The sequence below is a fragment of the Chiloscyllium punctatum genome, chromosome 23, assembly GCF_047496795.1.
Source record: "Chiloscyllium punctatum isolate Juve2018m chromosome 23, sChiPun1.3, whole genome shotgun sequence".
Classification (NCBI taxonomy): domain Eukaryota; kingdom Metazoa; phylum Chordata; class Chondrichthyes; order Orectolobiformes; family Hemiscylliidae; genus Chiloscyllium; species Chiloscyllium punctatum.
This window is the reverse complement of record NC_092761.1, coordinates 80,096,687-80,122,176: the sequence shown is the minus strand read 5'-3', so window position 1 is coordinate 80,122,176 and position 25,490 is coordinate 80,096,687. Positions and strand designations below refer to the sequence as shown.

The 25,490-nt window shown below is 39.5% G+C and overlaps 1 protein-coding gene across 5 annotated transcripts in view; it reads right to left on the bottom strand.

Moving 5' to 3' along the window:
* The window catches only part of LOC140494157 (cell adhesion molecule 1-like), a 392,277-nt gene that overhangs the window by 45,449 nt on the left and 321,338 nt on the right, over positions 1 to 25,490 (bottom strand). For 3 of the 5 annotated variants that reach the window (XM_072593228.1, XM_072593230.1, XM_072593229.1), the window contains 3 exons: positions 10,319 to 10,415; positions 8,195 to 8,367; positions 1,055 to 1,126 (listed from right to left, as the gene is read on the bottom strand). In XM_072593228.1, the coding sequence (XP_072449329.1) occupies positions 1,055 to 1,126; positions 8,195 to 8,367; positions 10,319 to 10,415 (342 nt within the window). The remainder of the gene's footprint in view (positions 1 to 1,054; positions 1,127 to 8,194; positions 8,368 to 10,318; positions 10,416 to 25,490) is intronic. The other 2 variants (XM_072593231.1, XM_072593232.1) reach the window with 1 other exon arrangement.

Below are 25,490 nucleotides of genomic sequence, written 5' to 3'. Positions count from 1 at the left end.
GCTATAAAACACACTGGATATAACTGTACGGCGTGTCTCTTTTGTGAATAAGTTTCCTGTCTTTCCTCACATCCAAAAATGTTGGAAAACCATATTTTTATTCAGGTTAATTATCCTTTTCAACATTTAAACAGATGGCAGCTATTATACCTGTAAGGAATTAAATCCAGTACTTAATTGAAAAACAAAGTCTCCTGTTGAAAGTGGGTCTGTATCAAAGTTAAACCTTCAGTTTTACCGAAAGAAAGGGAAAATCCTTCTTTTGTTAGGGATCTGAGTATTCAAATAAATAAGTGACAACACAAGGTACCAAAGAAAAATCCAGAGAGAATTTGTAAAAGTGTTAGATTCAACAATGAGAGTGTTTCTTGGGAAAAAAAAAGGATCCCTCATTTGAAAACATGTTTTCAGAGTCATAGAGATGTAAAGCCTGGAAGCAGACCCTTTGGTCCAACTCATTCTAAATTAATCTAGTCCCATTTGCCAGCATTGGCCCACATCCCTCTAACCCTTCCTATTCATATATCTATCCAGATGCCTCTTAAATGTTGTAACTCGAACAGTTCTTAGAAGAACCCCCTATGTGATTTACTGTGCTCTCTTTTCTCCTGTTTTAAAGGATTGTTATTTAGATTTCTTTTGCCAAGTTCTAAAACCAAGCTACAGCTTATAAAACGGTAATTACTGCTCCAAAAATCAATGAAATCAGCTCTAGCATTAGAAAAAAAAATCCTCAAAATAAAAGGAGCATCTCTTACAGGCACCATTTTTCTCCTATTCACCATTTGGATAGATTTTTAAAACATATAGGATGGCATAACCTTCCTCAGAAAGGCAATCACGGCTTACGAGATCTCAATTTGCCAATACAGAACAAAGCTATTCTGTAAGGTAATCAGTTGCTGTGATGTGACAAGACCATTTGCAGCCTGAAGCTCTGACAGTGGGGTTCTCCTTAGATTCTCACAAACTGCTGCACATATTCCAAATGTACAAAAAAGAGAGATAAGTAGCATTGAGGGAAAAAAAGCGAGATGGTATGTGGGTACTGTACCTTCCAAGATGGTAGGGATGGTTGTGGTAGTAGTGGTGGTTGTAGTGGGAGGTGGGGTAGTAGTGGGTGCATCTAGATGGTAAAAAGGAAAAAATGAATAAAAACACAAATGAAATACACAACATTTTTCACACGAAATCACAAAAAATGAAAATAAAATCTGTAAATAAATAACAAATTCTAATCTCTTCGGCTCGTGTGATGGCTTTTTCCAATAGAATTCCTTACCTTCTGCTAACACCCTCTGACCCGCCATGACATTTCTGACCATGTCAAAACTATAATATGAAGCACAGATGCCATGAGCTTTATGTAACATGGGAGGACTGAAAGCAATCAGAAGTCATACATAAATCCCAGATGGCTTTTTAATGTGCTTCTTTGCCTTCTCCACAGCTTCTCTCATATTACAGTAATTGCTGTGCATTGCTAATGGCATTGTTAGCTGTTATGAGTTTAAGATATTCTACGCCAAAATACAGGCTCAACATCAAAAAGTATATATATGTGAGCGATTCAGCGTAGCAGAACATCTCTTTGTGATGAGATGTTATTATTTTGGAGACACTGTTGACTGCAGTGCCAGAGAGCTGGAACGTATGCAAAAAGACTATCGATGAATGTTTTGATAAATCTAAGTTTGAACCGCAGTCCTTTGTCTTAAAGAGCACCTCGGTAAACATGTTTTTGAATAATAAACTGGTTGAACTGTCTGTCTACGATAATTCACACGTAATATTGTTAAGGGAAGGATAATGATTGGAAAGTAAAAGCTATTGAAAGAAATGGGTCTTGTTTACCTGGGAAATCCTCAATGTTACATCAGCATCTTAGAACAGGTTGGGTAGAAAGCAGCTGTTCCTCTTAGACAAATGGTCAAGAATAAATTGGTAAAATTTCAAAGTGAAAGGTACAAGGGTTCAGAAGGGATTTAACAAGAAGCTTTAAGCAGAAGGTGGTGGGAATCTGGAATGCACACTTGAAATGTTGGTTGAGACAGACAGCCTCACGATCTTTAAAAAGAACTCAGATGAGCATTTGAAGTGTCATAACCTTTAAGACTATGGGCCTAGTTCAGGAAAATGGGACCACTGTACATAGTAGCGTATTTGTGGCTGTACAGATTTGATGGGCTGAGGAGTCCTGTATAATTCCACGATTAGCACTTTAAGCCTTAATGCGAAAATGCCATGACCTTATTTAGCAAAATACTCGTGGCATATTGAGGGAAACACTACAGAGTTGTGACCCTTCAAAAAAGTCAAACCATTGACCATCAGCATCATGTAATAAGAAATACCATGCTGTTCCATGCTATTTTTGGCAATTTTGATAGACAGGAAAAACAATCAAAGGCACTGCATTTAATCATATTTCATTAAATTAATTTTGGGGACACTCAGGATACTTTTCTTGCCCTCTCTGTCCATTTAATTCCTAGTCTATTTTTTTAAAACTTGTTTTTGGGATGTGAGCATTGCTGCCAAGTCCAACATCCATTCCCTACCAATAATTACCCTGGAGCAGACAATGGCTTGCTCAATCAATTCAGATAGCAAAGAGTCAACCATAGTGCTGCAACTCTGGCATCATATGTAGACAAGACAGGATAAGGATGGCTAATTTCCTGCCCTAAAAGGCATTAAGTGAACCTGAAAGGCTTTACGACAGGAATCGGTCATTTAATGATTCAGAGTCGCTTTTTATTATGGATGATCAATTAATCAAATTTAAACTCCCCTCAGCACCTGTGATGGGATTTAAATTCATGTCCCCAAAGTATCAGTAATCCAGTAACTTTAATCACAATGCTACCAACTTTGTTTAGCCAAACATGTTGAAATATGTTTGAGTTGTGAAGAATAGAATAACTCACTCCAAATATATTTTTGGTCAGTATTTGTTGTGATGTTGCCACACCTGCTCAGAAATAATCCCACTAACAACTAAAGTCTTGGCACTTGTCTCCTGCAACTTGTAGAGCAGAATCCATTACTGAAGTCTTGTGATGCATTGGAAGTAAATTACCATGTTGTGAGAGGATACCATAAGATGCTTCTTGAAAAAGCCATCATCCGAACCAGAAAACACTGCTACATAAATGATCAGAGGTTGAGAGGAGTGGACAGGGAGGGGAACAGGCAGAAGGCTGTCTTTCAACAAATAGGGGAAAATAGGATCATATGATTCACCAAAGATAGACTCAAAATTAAAAAAAAAGTGAAAGCAGGAACTGCCACACTGCAGGAGTTTCATGGAAAAGAGAAGGTAATTCATAAAGTAATTGGATTGCCAATGCCGTAAATTTGTATTTCTGCTCAACAAACACTGTGATATTTCCAAAAAACAAAATGCTTCATATCATTTGGCACTGAACAAATAATGCAAACCACTTTCCTCCTCCCATCAACTAGCCTTTTGATAATCTGTTAATGCACTTTCTATAAGCAGAACTTTCAATTCACGGGCAGTACTCTTTAGGAATAGAAAGTACTTGTAAATAGATCAGATTCTTCAGTATATGCAGCGCTTCCACAATACTTCAACACCATGCCTGTGACATTGCATACAATGTGAAAGTAAATCAGCTGACATGGAGTGAGGAAAAATGAGCAAATACATCGTCTTTTCCACCCTGGTTAAAGTTGAAACTCCTGCAAGTGTCATTGCTGCTGTGAAAATGGATGGCAAGAATTGGAACACGGATCTACAATAGTACAGCAGCTGTAAAACTCAACAGAGAAAAGGTGAGCATTTTAACATGTCCTTGTGCTGAATGTGTGTTCAAGGCAAACACTCTCAGTTTAATTAGACAAAGTATTCAAGATGACATTTTACCAGAATTTTGCGGTGAATTGAAATTATTTTCACAGATGAGTTTAGCATCAAATGCCAATAAGTATTGGTATAAATTATTAATTTGCCACTCTTATTAAATTTTAATAAACAGAACAATGAGAGGAAATAAATTTAATATCTTTGGTGGTTGAATTTCATTCTTCAGATAACAGATATCAAAGTATTTTGGGGCATATTAAGTGGAGCTAGTATTTTTTTTGTCAGTACATAGAGTGCATCAACAGTATTTCATAGCCAGCACACAATGGAACAAGACAGCTTGATTTAATCTCAGATGACAGTTGTCTCTCCAACAGGTCTGATTAATTTTAGGTCTACACCAACAATTGTATCCCCCTTGGAAAAAGAGTGGGAGTGTTATAAGGAATCATCTTCCTTAGCCTCGTTTTTCTTTGATTTGTTTAAACAGCAAGCACTGATGGCACAGTGGGGTGGTGTAATGCCAGAGTTACTGCGCTTGACAGCGTGAGTGAGTTGGTATTAACATGCACAATTGAAGCTGGAGCACCACTGGGTTAATGATCATCTCTCGAGTGATGTTAATTCAGCTTGCTCACACTGTTGGCTCAGTAACTCTCCCTAGCCAGTAATCCTGATGCTGTCACTGAAGCTCATTTAAAAAAAATTAAATGAACAGAAAGGTAGAAATGAAGGGCTGTGCAGTTAATAATTCTTTATAACGGAGTTTTTTTTCCATAGGACTACCAAAGGCAATCATGCAGTTTTAAATGCTATCCTACTGCTCAAGACTGACTGGAAAAGCGGAGTGGGGTCGACAGTTTATAAAAAAAACTTTTATAATTCACTCTGTGGCACAGCCTGAAATTACCTATTCGGCAAATGGCTTTCACAAAAAGCCGTTTTTGTGAAACGGAACCATGCAATTATTACTAAATTTTATCAGACAGGCACTAAGTTAAGTCAGCTTACAGCATCCGTCATCCCAGTCACTGTATGGGGAGAGTAGGGTTTCTGAAGGGGCAACACTCCCAAGTGTTTAGGAAATCAGTAAGCATGAAAACATAGAGCTTAGTCCCTGAGCCAATGCACCTCTTGCACTGCTTGGGATTTAGCTCAAGTGCATATGTAGCTCCAGTATGGGAGTAGCATGACAGACAAGGTCACATTTCAGAGCCATTTTAGCGGGAAATGAAGTGCTGGTCTGAAATGCTTTGGCAGCATTTAATCAGCCAGCTTTGAATGACACGGTCTCATTCTGAAACAGCATAGAGCTATGTTTAAATGCCATACTTCCTACTGAAATTAAAGGAGTGAGTTTGGTCAATTTTAGTGTGACAACATCAGTTATGCACTGACTGAACCCTTGCTGACAACCAGTGAAATGGACATAATTCATCATAACTATCATCAGGAACTCAAACTTTAAGCTATTGTGATTTAGGATTTAATTTGGACAACATAGTCAGAACAGAATTTAATTGGAATGAAAAGTGGTTAGAGTATCAACTCCTTAACTCCAATGGAATTTTCAATGCACATTACTCAGTTATAATAGTGACTGAAAGATGAAGGAAGACTCATCTGAAAAACAGAACAATTGGAAATGAACTATATTATTCCATGCAGTCTGTTCCAGCTCAATTGCTGTATTATATATTTGAGACACCCATTGAAACAGTACTGCCAGACTGCATCTCATGAGATCGGTCCTCTTATTTTTAAAATGTGCATGATTTCCCATCTCTGTTAGCGATCAGACCAGAAGGAATGCTCCCAATTACCAATTCAACAGCTGCTATCTGCTTTAGAAGCGAAATGAATCCTTCAGTTTCTACAGCTGACTGTATTTTTGAGTACAATTTCTTCGGCTATTTGTATTTTATTGATATTGGAACATATCTACAAGAAGCAGAGAATTTCATTTGTACAAAGCGAACCAGTAATAGGCTGATCTCAAGTGGATATGCTGAATGCCAGCATGATGGGATATAGAAACACCCACATCAGTAACGCCACTGATGGAAATACAGTTATTGGCAGTACTGTTCAAGAGGAGACAATTATGGATAAGCACTATCCTGCTTGGTCATCTCCATTTCATAATAATAACATTACAATCCTTTACTTTTTGGGGCATTTCTGTTGAGTGCTCTGCACTCTTGCCGTTAGCAAATTCAGCAGCAGATATTCTGAGGTGACTCGAACCAAAGGGCTGTGTTGACTCTGCACTATCCCTCTCTTTGGAGTGACAATAGGCTGGGTTTCCTCTTCTGTATTCCAAATATTGGAAAAAGTGACGGTCAGACAGGGTGAGAAGCAAAAGCAAGCCACAGGTTTCTCCTTACTTATGCCGATCATAAATTTATCATGGTGCTTCAAAACCTTTTCTCATGTGAATTCACACAGCTCGCTCTGCTGTATAGAGGGGGCAACTGGAAATCCCCTGGCAGCTGCTAATGACAAACCATTCAATATTTGATCCAGCTGTTTATAATCTCACATTTTTGTGAACGGTGTCATCTCCAACCATTGTACAAAGTAGAGCATTTAGCTATTTCCTGTCAGACCATATGTTAACATCCAAATATTCTCCTCAGTGGCATGGCAACAGGAATATCACTTCTGGTTTGCTGTCCACATTTGGGTAATTTTTGTCCAGCAAAGTGGCTTGGGACACGTTAACGGTGCTACATAAATGCAATTGGCTTCGTCTATAACCAACACTTGCAGCATACACTTGGTTTAGCTGCAGGTTAACAGCACTAATAGTGTGGAGCAGACAACCCCCAATGATTCCTCTGATTGATATCACTCCAGAGAATCAGCTGCAATATTTGCTGAGATAAACAGATGGTGTTCATTGCATCTCAATGGAGAGCAATGCTTTTAAAAGTCTTATCTTTATCCAAAAATGAATCCCATGGAGGTGATCTGCAGGAAATACTCATCAGTCCTTGTACCTAACCATAAAATTACCCTTCTCTTAAATTGAGATGCAATTTCAACTAAGTGTATTTCATGTATGTAATATCTAACTCAGACTTGGCAGCTTTTGGGGAGTCTTCCAGTTTTACTGCACTATTGTTTTGCAAAATGCTATGGGCAGGATATTATGAGTAAGAGACACGCCACTCACAGAAATATTATGTCATCATGCACATAATCAATGTATTAGGTTTCAAGGGCTCAGCTTATTGTATACCACTTCATTTTGACTTAGACCATGACAACACAGCAAAATACCTTTTCGGTGAAGAAAATTACTTGACGTGTCAGATTTCCATGACACTAAACATAACTGTGATTTAGCCACTCGGTGGCCTAATCATTGCACCAGATATTTGAGAGATGTCTCACTCGATCAGTTGCTTCAATATAGCTGCCTTCAGTGGGATAGTCTGATTGATTCTTGGCTGTTAGACCGTGGAGGAAAAGGGTTAAGAGTTGAAACTGGTGATCATTCTCCACTTTTGAAAGAGGTCACTGGAGCCAATCACAAGGTAGTATTAATGGGGATCAGAAAGAAATCCCAGTCTCAAGGGAACAAATCAGGAAAATATCACACCAATTACTATGACCTTATTTGCATGAACTTGAAGTACAAGTAAGATGACTTTTCTATGGTTATAATTATTTTTTGAGAGGACGGGGAAGGAGCTCACAAAATGGTGCTGATAAGCTCCTGATTTCTAAAACCGAACAATTAAAAAAAAGGACAAGTCACTTTGAGCCTCATAATCCAAACAAAGTCATGTTTCGTTAAGTTTACTTGCGAGAGCCTGCAATTCACAGCTTCACTCCTGTGAAATGTGACTCCATTTTAAAAGACACCATGACTACAGGTGAGCTTTATGAAAAAAAGGATTTTAACTGAATAGCATTTAGTAGGAAGTATGGGTTAACATCAACGCAGATAGAACAATCAGTGTATTGTACATAAGGAGAAAAACCTTCAGATAATCAAAATTCCATGGTATACAATAAGTACTGGATTCCACTCTACAATCAGACATCACAATTTTTAAAAGCACAGCAGATTTATGATTAGTAAATAAAAGCATCTAGATGCATTTTCCGCTCCGATTAATGTCATTTACACAGATTACATTTATTTTGTTTCCTCATTTTTAACATTCAAAAGACAAATTACATTTCTAACATGCAAAACATTATGAGCAATGAAAATAACTATTTTAAAAAAAAAGCTATCCACTGAGAATGTGAGGGAAAGAGAGAGAGAGAGTGAGGGTGGGGGGAGAGGGGGAAAAAAAGAAGGAAAGGGAGAAAGGGCACGAGTTTTGGATGAGAATTTGTACATACCATAGACATGCAAGACATAATCTTCAAATGATTCTCCAACAGCATTGAAAGCACTGCAGCGGTAGGTCCCATTGTCAGTTTTGTTTAGAGACTCAAGGATAAAAGTCCTTGGCTCTGTAAAAATGGCCCGATCAGGCATTTCCTCATCCACTCGTTTCCATATGAGATTGGGCCTGTGGAAATTTTAAGATTAAATCAACTATAATGCAAGTTTACTGTCACTTCTTTTTTGAGGTGATAGTTGCACTTCACAATTTTAAATTACAAATCATCTCAAACACATTACGGAAAGGAAAATCATTCCCCTAGTCATAACCTATAAACTTCTCAATCTTAAACCCAAAGTTTCATAAAAAAACATCAATTTTTTTCTCACGTGCCCTAATTTTGTTGTCTATCACTTTCACCCAAGATATACAATTGCACACGCTTAACAGGAATGCCATGCTTTTTGGTGATATTCCTACACAATTGTACTTGCAACAATTTTGGTTGATGACCAATAAAATAAGCTTATACAATAACAGGTAGATCACCTTGTAATACTTTGGTCTAATCCCTTCTATGTGGAATGCCCTCTGTTCCATCACAACCCAGTTAAAGTAGAAATGTTCCAGCTGAGAGAAGCTATATTGATTGCTGAAATACATCATGCTATCAAGATTTCCCCAGGCAAATTGAATTTTATCTATTACATTGTACACAGAGCTGAGCAGTTTTTAGGTGAAGTGAGTTTGAGGGCAGGGGATTATTCGACCAGGGAGCACAAATGTAATTATGTTCTCATTTTGAAGTGATACATTTTGTTCTTTATATTTCCATTATAAGTTTCTATGTCCACATTTATCATAAAAATTGGCTATGTACACTGCTCACACTAACTAAAATGCTCCCTCCACTGGAGGTAAGAGTTTAATTACTGTATCGTTGCTAAGTTTACATAGACAGTTTCAATCATAAAAGTGGTATAAAGAGGTTGTAATAGAAAAATTGACAGGAATGCGCACACTACCGCAAGATTTTTATACAGCACATAGATCAGCTCCTAATCAATTTCCCATCACCCTCTCAAGTCTCTGATCCATAGACGCTGCTATTGCTATTCAACGTTTAGTTCAAGTAACCATTTTCAAATGTGAGTTAAGGGTCATAGAGCATAGCATAGCCAATCCTACACAGTCCTTTAACTGAGAACCCATTCACTCTTTTGGTCAGTGTCCACAATATTTAATGCTCTAAATACTCAACAGTTGACGGCATCTCTGAAGAGAGAAAGCAAGCTAATGTTTCTAGACCTTGAACGTACGTTCATTGATCTCCAGCTTTTTAAGCTGTGTCCTTGACCTGGTAAGAGTTTTCAGCACCATTTGAAAACTTTTGTTACAGTTTGCCAGTATCTGAACTTTAAAAAAAAATTTTGGTACTTTCCAACCACTTCATAGCAACAAGATGCAGGACTTTGCAGCTAAACTTTGCTCTCCTTTAGTTGTTAGACTGAGGTTAACTGCAGTCACAGAAGATAAGCAATTAATCCAGCCCAGATCACAAATAAAAACTGAGATCATTCTAGTTAGTAATGTAATATAGTACTTCATGCAGTGAATATATGCATCAATATAGATTGCCTCCTGTAAGTGAAAATGACTTAATACACCAAGGGAAACAAAAATGCAATGAAATGCAAAGAATACTTCTGTATCAATCAATTTAACTAAAACTACCAAGACAACATGTTCTTCTGAAGGTTAAACACTGCTGTTCATGTTCTGTACTACATTTAAAAGGGGTGTTTTATGATTAGAAGTCAGCCTTCAAAAAAAAAGGTCACAGAGTTTGTAAGTGAAGTTAATATCTTTAAAGGGCTAAATTGAGCTGAGATAACACGTACAGACAGACAGACAGACAGACACACACACACACACCCTGCAGATATCATTGTTGAAGTCCCTTGGATAAATGTCCTTATTCATCAATTTCAACTTGAAGGTTATTGCAGCAATAAAAACTCTGAACTAACCCAACAGGTCTGTGAATTAGTTAACTGTGTGTAAAAGTAAATATATCAAACATAACTTCCCAAAACAAACATCAGTCTTTCTTCAGATTTGAAGCGTATATACTTACTGCGGTTTCCCACTGGCTGTGCAAACCAGTTCTAGAGTGTCCCCTTCTCTTGTCAAACCTTGTGGCTGGCTCATTGTGATCTGCACTTGGGGCTTATCTGGTGAAATAATTAAGACAAATTTAATATTTTTTCTCTGAAAAAAGTTTGACTGTCTTTCCAGGGTTCATCCCAACTTTCACATGTCCCCCAATGTCAATGCACAAGCTTGCTGCAGGACATGATTCAGATTGAGATTATTCCCTAGTCTCTCAAGGGATTGGTTATAGCAAGTGCTCACATGAGACACCAATCTTCTCCACCACCTTTCCTTTATTTAACCAGCTATACCCTAAATCAAATAAGCCATATGCCAATAAAATGTGAAAACATTAATTTTATTTACTGCAGATTTTAAGATTATTGGGGAGAATTTTAAAATAACACTTAGAAGTTACTGAGGACATAATACCATATTCCAAATATCTGTTTAACGTAAGAGCATCTTTTCATTTAAAAACCTTAACTTTACAAACTCTCACTGGCAAATAGTAAACAAACCTCACAACCCAGCTGCGGTAATCAGTTTACTATCCTTTACTCTTTGTTAAGTACAGGTGTAATTTCTAACTTAGAGTATATAGAATTGTACTAATTTAAAAGATAGAAGGACTAACACTTCTTAATTAGCAAGTAGACCAGACAGTCACTCCTAATCCTAAGTAACAGCTCCATTTAAAAGGCTACTGTAAGAACGTTATTTCCGGATTTTTGCTGTCTTGAACTTGTGCTCCTGCAGTCGCTGAATAAAACGGCAATTTTCACCACTCACCGATTTTGGTCATTATTTGAACACAATCCCACTTCATATATACAAATGACAGGACTAAGGTACTCAGCCCTTTGAGCCTGTGCTACCATTCAATAAGCTCACGCTGCATCCACTGTCTTTTCAGAAACAGAACCCCAAAGTCTCTCAACCCTCAACAGAGAAACATGTTTCCTCATCTCTATCTTAAATTGGTAAGCTTTAGTTTTAATCTATGACGACTAGTTCTAGACCCAATAATAAGAGGAAACATCCTTTCAACATCGACCTGGTCAAGATCCCTTGAGATCTTACACATTTCTATTAAGTCACATCTGTTTATTCTAAACTCTAAAAAGATACAGGCCTTTCTTTGTAAGATATTCTGCTCATTCCTGATCTTAGTCCAGTAAACAATCTCTGAACTGCTTCCAAAACATTAACGTCCACCCGTAAATATGATGATCAGTACAGGACACAGCACTTCACATACAGTCTCAAATACCTGAAGCATAACCAACTTATCCCTCCATTCAATTCCCTTAATAATAAATATAACATTGTTACATTTCCTGATTACTAACTGCATACTAACTTTCTACAAGTCATGCACTAGGAAACCCCAGATCTACCATAGGACACATACCAACACTCTGACCTGATGCAGTGTTCCAGAGAAGCTTAATACAAGGTGAAAGAACATTACCTCAACTTCTGCTTGGGGACCCTGCTGACTTCAGGACTCAACATGGAGTTCAATAATTTTACAACCAATAAGTTTTCTTCCATTTTACCAATTTCGCAGGTCCTGCAATTATCTGTTGCTATCAGCACAGCCAACCTATTTCATCTCTCATTATTACCTATCTAGCTTACAATCAACAATCAACAAAGTCTGTTCAACTTTTTAGCTCTCTTCAGGCTCCCTCATTTCTCTCCCCAATCCTCACCATCAGTATAAAGCCACCTTTTCCTGGCTATCAATTCTCTACAAGGAATCAAAATGTTAATTCTGCTTTCTCTCCACAGTTACTGCCAGACCTGCAGAGTTTCTCCAGCAACTTGTTTTTGTTTGCTTCAGATCTCTGCACCTCGGAGCTCTGCAATCTCTTCCCATTTATTCATTCTGCCAAAATGGGCAACTTTATAATTTCCCCCACTTTACTCCATTTGCCAGATATACCAAACTTATCTATATCCCTTTGTAGGCTCCTTGTATTCTCTTCATACCTCACTTTCGTAATTATCTTTGTATCGCAAAAGAACACGAGGAACTGTACATATATTCCATGGCTTTTATTCAGAAATGAAACTAGGACAAGGATCAATGTCAATCTTTGGTTCACTTCAACCTTTAGGGAATAGACACTGTGAATAAGTTTAAGTGGGATATGCAACAAGAATACATTGAAAGACCTGCTTTTACCTTCAATAGAAAGAGTTCAGTCCAACTTGTCTGCAGTGACCAGATGTTCCAAGTGCCAGCAATTGCCCCATATCCCTCTAAACCCCTCACATTCATATACCCATCCAGATGCCTTTTAAATGTTGTAATTGTACCAGCCTCCACTCCCTCCTCTGGCAGCTCATACCATACAACTCCTCGTGTAAAAGTTACCTGTCAGATCCTTTTTAAGTCTTTCCCCTCTCAACTTAAACCTAATTTTGGATTCCCCACCATAGGGAAAAGACCTTGGCTATTCACAATATCTATGCCCCTCATGGCTTTATACATTTCTATAAGGTTACCCCTCAGTCTACGATGCTCCATGGAAAATAGTCTCAGCATCTCCCTATAACTCAAACCCTCCAGTCACAGCAATATCATAGCAATGAACCCGGCCAAGTTTAACAACATCCTTCCTGTGGAAAGATGACCAGTGGCATCGCCAATATTCTGTCCAACCACAACATAATGTCCCAACTCCTATACTCAATGTTTTGACCAATGAAGGTCAGTGTACCAAATGCCTTCTTCACCATCCTGTTTATCTGTGACTCCACTTTCAAGGAACTATGCACCTGCACCCCTCGGCCTCTTGTTCGGTGACACTCCCCAGGGCCCTCCCATTAACTGTACAAGTCCTGCCCTGGTTTGTTTTACCAAAATGCAACACCTCACATTTATGTAAACCAAACTCCATCTGCCACCCCTTGGCACATTGGCCCATTTAATACAGGTCCCATTGTACTCTGAGGTAACCTTCTTCACTGTCCACTATACCACCTATTTTAATGTCCCCTGCAAACTTATTAACCATGCCCCTTATATTCACATCCAAATCAGTTATATAAATAATGAAAAGCAGTAAACCCAGCACCGATCATTGTGGCATACTGCTGGTCACAGGCCTCCAGTCTGAAAAGCAACCCTCCACCACCATCCTCTTTCTCTTACCATCAAGGTAATATTGTATCCAATCAGCTAGCTTTGCTGGATCTCATGTGATCTAACATTACAACTCGTGTACCACTTGGAACCTTGTCTAACACTTTCCCTAAGTCCATATAGATAATGTGTTCTGCTCTGCCCTCATCAATCAGCCTTGTCACGTCTTCAAATAACTCGCTTAAGTTAGTGAGGCATGATTTCCTATGCACACAGACTATCCCTAATCAGTCCTTGCCTTTCCAAATGCATGCAAATCCTGTATCTCTGGGTTCTGTCCAACAACCGATCCACCACTGATGTCAGACACAGCGGTCTATAGCTCTTTGGCTTTTCATTACCTTATTTTCTTCAATAATGGCACCACATTGGCCAAACTGTAAAATTGGACTGAGAGATGGTAAATGGAGTTCAACGCAGATAAATGTGAAGTAATTCACTTTGGGAAGAAGGCAGAACACTAGGTCAGTGGAAAGGTTCTTGGTAGAGTAGATGTGCAGAGGGATCTTGGATTCCATGTACACTGATCCCTTAAAGTTGCCACCCAGTTTGATAGTGCTGTTAAGGCAGCATACGGTGTGTTACGTCTTATTGGTAGAGGGAATGAGTTCCAGAGCTGTGATGTCACGCTGCAACTGTACAAAACAGTAGTGTGACTTCACTTGGAATATTGTGTACAGTCCTGGTCACCCCATTACAGGACAGATGTGCAAACATTGGAAAAGGTGCAGGGGAGATTTACCAGGATGTGCCTGGTCTAGAGAGAGGATCTTATGAGGAAAGGCTGAGGGACTTGGATCTGTTCTCATCGGAGACAAGGCAGCTAAGAGAGGATTTAATAGAGGTATACAAGATGATCAGAGGATTAGATAAGGTGGACAGTGAAACTTTTTCCTAGGATGACGCAGTCAGCTTGTAAGAGGGGCATAGCTGCAAATTGAGGGGTGATAGATTTAAGACAGATGTCAGAGGTAGGTTCTTCACTCAGAGTGGTAAGGGCGTGGAATGCCCTGCCTGCCAATGTCATTAACATTAGTGGCATCTAAACAGTCCTTGGATAAGCATACAGGGCTAGTGTAGGGGGATGTGCTTAGATCAGTTCACAGGTCAGTGCAACATCGAGGACCAAAGAGCCTGTTCTGCGCTGTACTGTTCGATGTTCTAAACCTCCAGTCTTCCTGCATCTTACTTGTGGTTGTCAATGGTACAAATAACTCAGCCAAGGGCCCAGCAATCAGTTCCCTAGCTTCCCACAAAGCTCTGGGAAACACACGATCAGGTCCGGGGATTTATCCATCTTAATAGACAACAGAATATCCAAACTGGAATTCACTTCGACTGATCACTGTTTATGGTGATCACTTAACTTTAGGGGTCAAACCTTAATTTGCCATCCACATTCATGCTTTTGCACTCATTATGATCAACAGATGCATTGATAGAAAAATCAATTTTATCATCACGTGGCAAGGAAGAGATTTCGCAATTTCTGCTTATTAAATCAGATTTCCATGTCACGTACGTAAAAGTAGCATTGGTTTTATTTTTAATCTTTCTACATACTTGCACACACTGACTTAAAAATGTCCTGTGCAACAACCAGCCACCATAAGGAATTACAATTGCTTATTTCAACACCTGAGCGATGCAATAAATCCTGCAGCAAGCTCACAAAGTCAGACTTTGCAAAGAAGAAATAAAAGCAAAAAAGTGCAGTGATGATAGTGGTACTGAGATTGTAATGAAGATAATCACTTGGCATTGTGTGATGGAATCAAAGCTTACATTGTTCCCTAACCTGAATGAGTAACTGAGCTTTCAGACTTCTGAGAAAAACAAAAGCTAAACCAAACTGAAAAGGTTTTCAGGGAATCAGATGTTAGTTGAAATCAGATTAAACCACCTGAGCTCAGATCCCATTGGCACAGCTGGATAAAAAAGGAACATGAAAGTTTGACCTGAAAGTGGGGTTAAACAACTGTAAAGGTTATTGACACTGCTTCAAGTATTTTAAAGGAAAACAATGCACAAAGATGTTACCGAGGGATTAAATAAAGGTATAATTCAAGCAAAGACTATCGTAGGCTGCACCTTCACAAAGAAAGCTGTGCCCAGGAAACCTGGGTTGATTGGGAACTGTTGTCAGATGAGAATTTCTGGCTAAATCCTCACAGAAATATGAACTGGAATTCCACCTCAGGAAGTTGAGAGCACTGAAGGACTCGAGTTGAGATTGCTATCTAGACGCTGAAGGGACTGCCTGGCAAACTTGAGAGATCCATCTTTGTTGCATTTGCTATTTAATGAGTGATTTATGGTACATATTGATTGCAATTTGCCTGATAATTTGAGCTTAATTTTAGACTGTTTTTGGCTCGATTAGAAGTTGAGTGTCTCGCTCAAGTTGCCCAGTTTTCATTTCTTTCAATTTGCTGATCTCCATGTAGTTCATAACAATTACAATAAATGACCATCAATGCTATCTTTGACATCGGTGATGAGGAATGGTCAAATTTATGACTGACATTCTTTTCAATCAATTGTTATTTAGAAATAATTAAAGGTAGGAAAAAAAACTAAAAGAATTTTCCCATATCATTATTATTTTGATGAAATATATTTAAAGTTATCCATTTACACTGCTCTACCAATAATCTTCCATCAATAAAATTAATAAACGTCACTGCTTCTTTGCTCAGTTCCTCTTCGCTAGTAAACTGCCACTTTATTCTGGTGCACTGAGGAGAACGTAGTGATCTTCCCAACTTTAAGAAACTAAATTTCACATCCTTTATAAAGCAGTTTCTTTCACATTGTCAAGCTGGGAACAAAAAGTAGTTCACTTCAAAATTACTTTATTACCCACTGAAGTTGGATTACATCCTGGCTGAATATTCAATTAATTAATCATAAAATCAGGTGCCTGAGCAACATTTGCTCGAAATAAGAAATCCTCAGCATCAAATTTAAGAAATAAACAAGCAGTCAGCCTTCCTTAAGTTGGATTTTGATGGAAGGCACTTGTGAGGCTTGGTACACACACACACACACACACACACACACACAAAGTAAATCTCCAGCAACTTGATAGATGATAAGTTGCCAATTGCAGGAAGAAATACAGAACAGGCAAAGTTAGGTGACAAAAGCCAAGTCTGAATAGGAACAACTGAATTCAGTGAGCAGGGAGGTGAAGACAGAGGAGGACAAAAGAAAAAAAGTGTTTCTGAGCACAGCCATCTGTCACTGGCAACAGTTAAATCCCTGGAACTCATTCATTAATTGGATTTGCACTGTCACTGATTTTGCAACAGAAACTCATGGCTCATTTGCTGCAGAACGTCTAGGCTCCCAAGTGTGAAGAAATTTGTCCAGTGCACTTTGAAATATAGATCCGTACCACTGCAGAAAGTTGAAAATGACTGCAGACACACACGCTTACATAGGGACGATGGGGCTACAAGTCACAGCTCATGATCACATTCAGGTTCTTGCCACTTTTACAATCAATATGTCAAGGACCAAGTGGCAGAAAAGCTACAGAGCCGTCTAGAATAGATTGAGCCAGTCAGACAGGTTCTGAAATGGTTAATGCTTGGACACTGACAAATTGTGTGGTGCTTGATGCAACAACGTAAAGACAACATCTAAGGTTCTTGTAAGAGGAAGACAGATATCCACAGGTCTTTGAACAGGAATGATATTGAAATCTCTTGTCCGATTGCCACTGTACAATAAAATACATTTTGTTTCAGACTCTCTCACTGTTTTCTTCTACCATGGTGAACCAAATCAGGCCCTAGACCTAGTCAAGGAAACAAGATGCTGACAGCACTCCACTCCAACCACAAGTTGGCAAGTTGGTTGTTGTAGCACACAAAGCAGCCAAGAGAAACAATGTAATTTTGGAAACAGTCAGTATGTTGTTGCACCAATTTGTGTCAGGGACCACCACAAATGGTTGCTGAACAATGTTGTAATCAGTTCACATGCTCATGGGGATGGGACCTCTCTCACTGTCCTCCCCCCATCTGCAGTATGCTGATGTCTTGATTAAGAGTTGGACATGGGACCATTTGTCTGCATTAATCCCCTAGAAAGGCCAGCAGGTGGTGGCCTGGACAAGGGAGAGGGAGAATGAGTAACATTTTTGCTGCTCTGGGCAGATACCTTACATGAGAACATCTTTCCACTGCATTCCAGTAATCAGAATGTGTCAAGTGTGATTCATACATGACATCGAGTTTCACTATGACTGTGCTTGAACTTGAACGAGCAGTGCTATTAACCCAAATAAACATTCCGTAGCAATCATACACTCAGCGAAGAGGTAATAGGTTTTGAGAAGTTAAGCAATAATGTACCCACATGAAAAAAAATTCAGAAAGTTATCTGCAGGACTTGGAAGTTATTGCATTAAGGAAAATCATGATAATGTATGCACTTGTATGTTTTCACCTTCTTCTAACAAAAGTTGGATTAATCACCAATGATGACATTCTGGCAATTGCAAATTACTCCTGTTAGTTTTAAACTTCAACTTTGTTCATTTTTGCAGAAATCTTGCTCCCGGGTAAGTCAAGATATTTCAGCTGAGTCTGACATCATCTAGATTGGCAGTCCAGCGCAGAAAGAAAACCATACTCTTGAAACAAAATCTAAACAAGCTGCTACCTGCCCATTTGAGTACAGATCAAGGATTCCACATGAACAAATTTGAGTTGGGTGGGGGCGTTCATCTCATTATCCAACTGTCCTCCGTTAATTCAGTAAACAAAAAAGAAGCACTCGAATTTACCAATTGATAGTTGCTTTTGCGGAATATTACTGGTTCAGAATGATCATTGTGTTTTCTCACTAAACAGTTGTTGCCAATTTGTGTAAATCACTTCCAGTGTCTTGTCCTAATACAGTAGCCAAATGCAGATCATTATGTTTTCAGTAGCTGGGATGAAGGAGGATGGAGAATCCCGCTGGTCGAGGACAGGCCCCGAGCTAATGTGAATCTGCACAATTGTGACTCACCCAGTCCCACCTCACCTCGATTATAGAAGGTACAATTTGGAAGGTCAATTTATAAAAGCATAAAAAAATCAAATTGGTTTCATGCAAATCCTTATCTCTATAAAGTTGTGCTCATTCCATTCTTGAGTACCTCAGTACTCTGTCCAGATTACTGGCGCGAGGGCGATGAGAGATGTGAGGACTTTGTTCTTAGGAGCTGTCTGGGCACTTACTAAATGATCATCAATAATACGGATTGCAATTCTGACCATGGCTTAGCAAGATTATTAAGTGAGCAGCTGACCCCCATCACCCTCTGATGGAGAAAGGTGACCTGAGACAAAGCTAGCCTTGGAAGCAAGTGTGGAATTTGAAGAGTGCAATATCATCACACAGATGATTCAGATCCAAACACAGGGGACCCCACACACACACACACCCCAAAAAGGACAATGAGAAAGAGAGAAAGAGAAAAACAGCCGAGAAATACAGGGAAAACATTCTTTTCAATATTGCACTGCAACATGATCATCTGCACATGGCATAGCACACTGCAGAGAGTAGACTAGGGGAAGACTGTGGCATAGTAGCAATGTAGGAGAAAGTGAGGACTGCAGATGCTGGAGATCAGAGCTTAAAAATGTGTTGCTGAAAAAGCGCAGCATCAAAGGAACAGGAGAATCGATGTTTCGGGCATAGGCCCTTCCTCAGGAATGAGGAGGGTGTGTCAAGCAGGCTAAGATAAAAGGTAGTGGGGAGGGACTTGCGGGAGGGGTGTTGGGAATATGATAGGTGGAAGGAGGTTAAGGTGAGGGTGATAGGCCGGAGAGGGGGTGGGGGTGGAGAGGTTGGGAAGAAGATTGCAGGTCAAGAAGGCGGTGCTGAGTCTGAGGGTTGGGACTGAGAAAAGGTGGGGGGAGGGGAAAATGAGAAAGCTGGAGAAATCTGCATTCATCCCTTGTGGTTGGAGGGTTCCTAGGCGGAAGATGAGGTGCTCTTCCTCCAGGCGTCATGTTGCCATGGTCTGACGATGGAGGAGGCCAAGGACCTGCATGTCCTTGGTGGAGTGGGAGGGGAAGTTAAAGTGTTCAGCCACGGGGCGGTTGGGTTGGTTGGTGCGGGTGTCCCAGAGGGGTTCTCTGAAACGTTCCGCAAGTCTCCCCAACGTATAGGAGGCCACATCGGGTGCAGCGGATGCAGTAAATGGTGTGTGTGGAGGTGCAGGTGAATACATAGTAGCAATGTCACTGGACCAATAAAATAAAAGGCCTGGTCTAATACTCTGGGGACATAGGTTCAAATCCCACCAGGAGGGAGGAAATTAAATTTAATAAATTAATAAATAGGTTTAATAATAGAGTCTGCCTACACATGACTCCAGACCCTCAGTTGATGTCAAGACTAAGGGGCACATTTTTAAGGTGAGAGGAGAGATAGATTTTAAAAAAATACATGGGGGGGGGTGCAATTTATTTTTTAAAAACACAGGATGGTTCACGTGTGGAATGAACTTCATGAGCAATTGTTAAATGTGAGTACAATTACAACATTTGAAAGACATTAGATACATGATTAAAAAAGGTTTGAAGGGATATGGGCCAAAAGAAGGCATGTGGGACTAATTTATTTTAGGATTATGTTCACCATGGACTGGTTGGACCCAAGGGTCTGTTTCTGTGCTGTGTGACTCTATGACTCAAACGGCCTTGCAATACATCCCTATTCAAAGGAAACTAGGGATGGACAACAAATTGATAGCATCACCAGCGATGCTCACATCCCCCGAAAGAACACACAAACAAAAAAACAAAGAGTCCCTTAGAGATTACCCACGAGCAATATTCCCAGTTTTTCATTTTAACCGATTTGGTAATAAAACTAAATTCTTCACGACAGGTACAATGTACCATTGGCAGGGAACTGAACGTTGGTACCTGGTGTTTATTTCTTTAAAAAAAGACATTTGAAGCAATGGAGACTATTTAAAATATCTGAAGCTCCCACTTCAGTTCTTATTGTGTTAGAATGGAAATCAGTCACATTTTTGCTGCAAAGCTACAGCCTGATCAATTCTTCCACAACTTTGTGTTTTAAAAAAACAACTCGCAGCCATCTGACTTTCATCAATTCTATTTAAGGCAAATGCGCAGTTATCACTTCAGGAAATTGATGGGGAAATACTCTGGGGAGATGGGTTCAAATCCTACCTCAATAGTGGTGGAGTTTCAATGCAAATTGTGAATCTGGAATTAAAAGCTTGCCTCCGTCATGGTGATCACAAATACCGTAGAAAGCCATCAAATTCACTCATGTCCCTCGGGATGGAAATCTGACGTACCCATCTGATCTAGCTTACATGTGACTCCAGGCCCCTGCAGTGTGGGGTCATAAGAGTAGTAGGAGATGATTCAGACCCTCAAGCCAATCCCGTGATTCGATAAGATCATAACTGAATTCTCCAGTCCTCAACTGTTCATTATGTAAACCCATCAATATTACAAAAATTTTTGTACCCCCCTCTTTAAATACTTGCAGTGATCTAGCCTCTGGGGTAGAAAACTCCAGACCTCCTGAAAAGAAAATTCCTTTGCAACTCAGTTTTAAATGAGTGCTCCCTTATGCTGTAACTTCTGCTCCCAATAATGGAAACATCCTTTCAACATCTGCCCTGTGAAGCTTCTTCAAAGTTGGATATGTTTCAATAAGATCCTTCTTCTAACTGTTTAACTGCTCTTGATAAGTCAACTCCATCCCAGGAATCAACCTAACAAATCTCTGAACAGCCTTCACTGCTTGGACAAGAACTGTAAGATATCTCAAGGTGTAGTCACATCAACACAGTTATCACAAGATTTCCCAATTTTTAAACTGGAAATGATTCAGATAAGATTTACAAGGTTGTTGCATTGTTTGGAGGATTTGAGCTTCAGGGAGAGGCTCAATAGGCTGGGACTTTTTCCTTGGAGCTTTGAAAGGCGAGTAGCTAACACCTTTTACTTTAGAATTGGGGAGTCCAAAACTAGAGGGCATAGGTTTAAAACTTGCCCCTCTCACCTTAAAAGGGACCTATGGTGCACATATGGAATGAGCTGCCAGAGGAAGTTGTGCAGACTGGTACAATTACTGCATTTAAAAACATCTGGATGGGGACATGAATAGGAAGGGTTGAGGGATATGGACCAAATGCTGGTACATGGGACTAATTAATTTTCGGATATCTGGTCAGCATGGACAAGTTAATCTGAAGGGTCTGACTCCATGCTGTATATCTCTATGACTCAACTCCTAAACCCTTGCATTAAAAGCCAAAACTCCTTTTGTTTTATTCATTACTTGCTGCACCTGCATGCTAATGTCCAGTGTTTCATGCGCAAGAACACCAGATCCCACTGAACCACTCTAAATTTGGAGTGTCTCTGCATCTAAATAAACATTTGCCTTTTGATTTCTTCCTACCAAAACGTATGACGTCACACTTTGCTATATTGGACACCATTTGCCTATTAACTTAATCTATGTATATCTCCTTGCAGGTTCTGTATCTCGTGATCACAACTTACCCTCTCACCTGTTTTTGTATTGCCAGCAAATTAAGATACATTGCACTGTGCCCCATTGTCAAATTCATAAATTGTGGAATGTCAATAAGTGTGGCCCCTGGACTGATCCTTTTGGCAGTCCACAAGTTGGGTCTTTCCAACCTGAGGACAAATTGATCGTGACTCTGTCTTTTGTGTATCAACTATCCTCCATCAATCTTAATACATTATCCCTAACATTGTGAGCTCCTAATTTGCAGTAATCTTATGCGGCATCTTATCGAATGGCTTCTGGATATCAAAATATACCACATCTAGCAGTTGTCCTTTATGAAGTCTTCAGTTACATCCTCAGAACTCTGCTGAGTTTGTCAAACATGGTTACCTTTCAGAAAACCATGTTGACTCTGTTTACTTGTGTTATGTATTTCTAAATGTGTGCTATTTCTTCCTTAATTATGGGCTCTAGTTGCCTATGACACATTAGGCAAATTAGCCTACGGTTTCCTGCCTTCTGTATCACTCCTTTCTTGAACAGGGGGGGTGACTGCAGAAGTCTTTACGTGCCTGCTACATTGGGGTGACAAATGCAAAAGCCCACAATTGCCGTCCTTACAGTAAACATCAGCATATCGCTCAGATGGCTGAGGTGAGAAAAACAGCAAGCAGGTGAGCGAGCCTCCAGAGAAATGGTTTGCAAATCCCATGTTTGAGAACCATTTGCGATTTCTGAAATCTCAAGTAAGTATTTAATGTGCTGCAAACCCCACATACACTTGCAATCTGTCACCCAGCATGCAACCAGATAGAGTGATGGTTTACAAGTCTCTGTAACACAGCAAGATATTCTGATGTCAGTAAAACATGTGATATATAAAGCATACTTAAGCACAAAAATACAGCATCTGTTTCCTTTGGCGACAAATCTGCCACATTTTAAAATCATCACGTGTTTAGCATTGATTATGTCCTGTAGCATTCAACAAGGGCTACAATTTGCAGTACTGCTTCTCATGATTTATTTCCAGGATTAGTTTTCCAACTATCTTAACGTGTCTGCTAAGGACAAGACAGGTGTGGACAAGCACATCTTAGATAAGTGCTGGATTGTCAATGCGCTCTGGGCTGTGCTGATACAGATGGCTTCCTTGCCGCCTATTTGATTAACTGTGGACAATAGCTGAACCAACCCTCAGGGAATGCTCAAGGATTTTGGAAAAGGATGATGCAGCACTTTGAAATAGTCCAACCTATTAGTTCAGAGACTGAGCTGAAAAATAAAATCACTGATAGGCTTTCAATGACATTGGTCGGCAAATTATTTGGCAATTTTGAGGAAGATTCCAAGTTCAGAAAGTTGGCTTCAACATCACAGAACTGGGAAGTGGCGGAAAGCTAAGGTGGAGCAGAAGTATGCTTTGGAGGTGAATAGTTCTGCTTGCCATTGTAAAAAATTATTGCGAAATCTTGCATTGGTGATAATGTGGGGGAGAAAAAGTGAGTTTGGAGAAAATACTTAGTGGCCAATGTAAAACTCAGTACATGAGGGGTAGAGAATGTGGGATCATGAGGGAAAAGGGAAAACATTTTCTAGAAATACCAGATTGTTTGGGAGTAGATAGAACCTTTTTGCATAAGCTATTTGTTGTGAATGCCATCCTGTTGTCAGTTGAAGCAAAGAGAGTGTTCTCTCAGTCATAGAATCCCTACAGTGTGGAAACAGGCCCTTCGGCCTACCAAGTCCACACCAAACCTCCGAAGAGTATCCCAACCAAACCCATTACTCTACATTTACCCCTAACTAATGCACCTAACCTACACACCCCTCAACACTACAGGCAATTTAGCATGACCAAATCACCTGACCTGCACATCTTTTGATTGTGGGAGGAAACTGGAACACCCAGAGGAGACCCACGCAGACACGGGGAGAACGTGCAAACTCCACACAGGCAGTTGCCCGAGGCTGGAATCGAACTCAGGTCCTCGGTGCTGTGAGACAGCACTGCTAACCACTGAGCCACTGTGCTGCCCCAGAACTTCTCATGAAATTCTACTTAGATTTATCAATGACAATCCTCAAATTATGAGCCTTGGTTTTAGATTCATCTCATCTTCTCTACATCCATCCTTTCACAGCTGTAAAAGTCTCCAACACATTAGTTCTCTTTCTCTCAAGGAGAGGTCTCCTCAGCCTTTTCAAATACCCTTGTGGTAGCATTTTCCAAATGCCCATGATGTTTAGAAGTTTTTCAAACCTTTCCCTTTTTGCTTCTTGTCTTCATCCTATACTTGTGCTCATTGATTTGCTTCACTCCTCATTGCCCGCAACATTTTATTATTGCACCCATAAAGTTTTAAAACCTGCCACTGCTCCTACTTCGATTCGCACTCGAGTTCATGAAAGGTCCTGTAAAAGTTTTGGTGGCAATGAAAATACAATACATGCATCTGTGTTGATTTCTGAGAGCACCAGTGTATAGATCAGGGATTTGGGTTAAATCCATGTACAAAGATTCAGTACCTCAGTGACCTTTATCATTTTATGGTTCTCACTTGTGAACAATGGGAGCAAGATCTTTTCGATCAGCTACCTTATGAAGAGCAGGCAAAAGCAACATTGTACATGAAACAATTAATATTGAAAAAGTAGGAGAAAACCAAGCACTAATGAATTAGGATTACAAAATTTTATGAAAACCTCTGGATTGTAGGATTTTCTTGTCCGAATTATTGATTGCTGGACCATAATCCAGAAAATTATGCAATTATAGAAAAGTAATTTGTTTGCCCTACTTTTTGAGCAAGAGGTGGAAAAAAAATGTTGAGTTTAATTATATATTCCCTACATCTGGAAATCTGCAATGACAAACGTAGCATATACCCATCTGGTTCACTAATCTGCTTTGGTCAATGGAAAGGGTAGTAGTCCTTTAATGCAACCTCAAATACACAGCACACTCTTAACTGCCTCCTGAAGGGCCTAGTGAACTAAACAGGGATGGGCTGGTCTAAATCAGAGAGACCCACATACTATGAATGAATAAAAATAAAGCTTCTGCAATTATGATCAGCATAAACTGGCAAATAAAAACTTCCCCAGTCTACTACTTTGTGTGTTTAATCACTAGGAAACCTGCTTGTCAATGTACATGCAAGTAACCTGCAATTATCTTTCCAAAATAAGAGAGAACTGAACTTTCAGGAAAGCCAATACATATTCTAACCAGCAGAAAGTAGCTACACTGGGATAATTATAGAAATATTTTATTAATTACTACAAAGCGACATTAAAGTGTTAAAGTTAATTACACATCACACATTTTTTTACTGAAAAGATAGACCACACAACGAGAATGCTGGTTTTGTTTTAAGAACTATTGCACAACTATTGCATGAACAGTCAAAGCAACTGTTTACACTTCATCTTACAACAGTCTCACAGTAAAACCCTT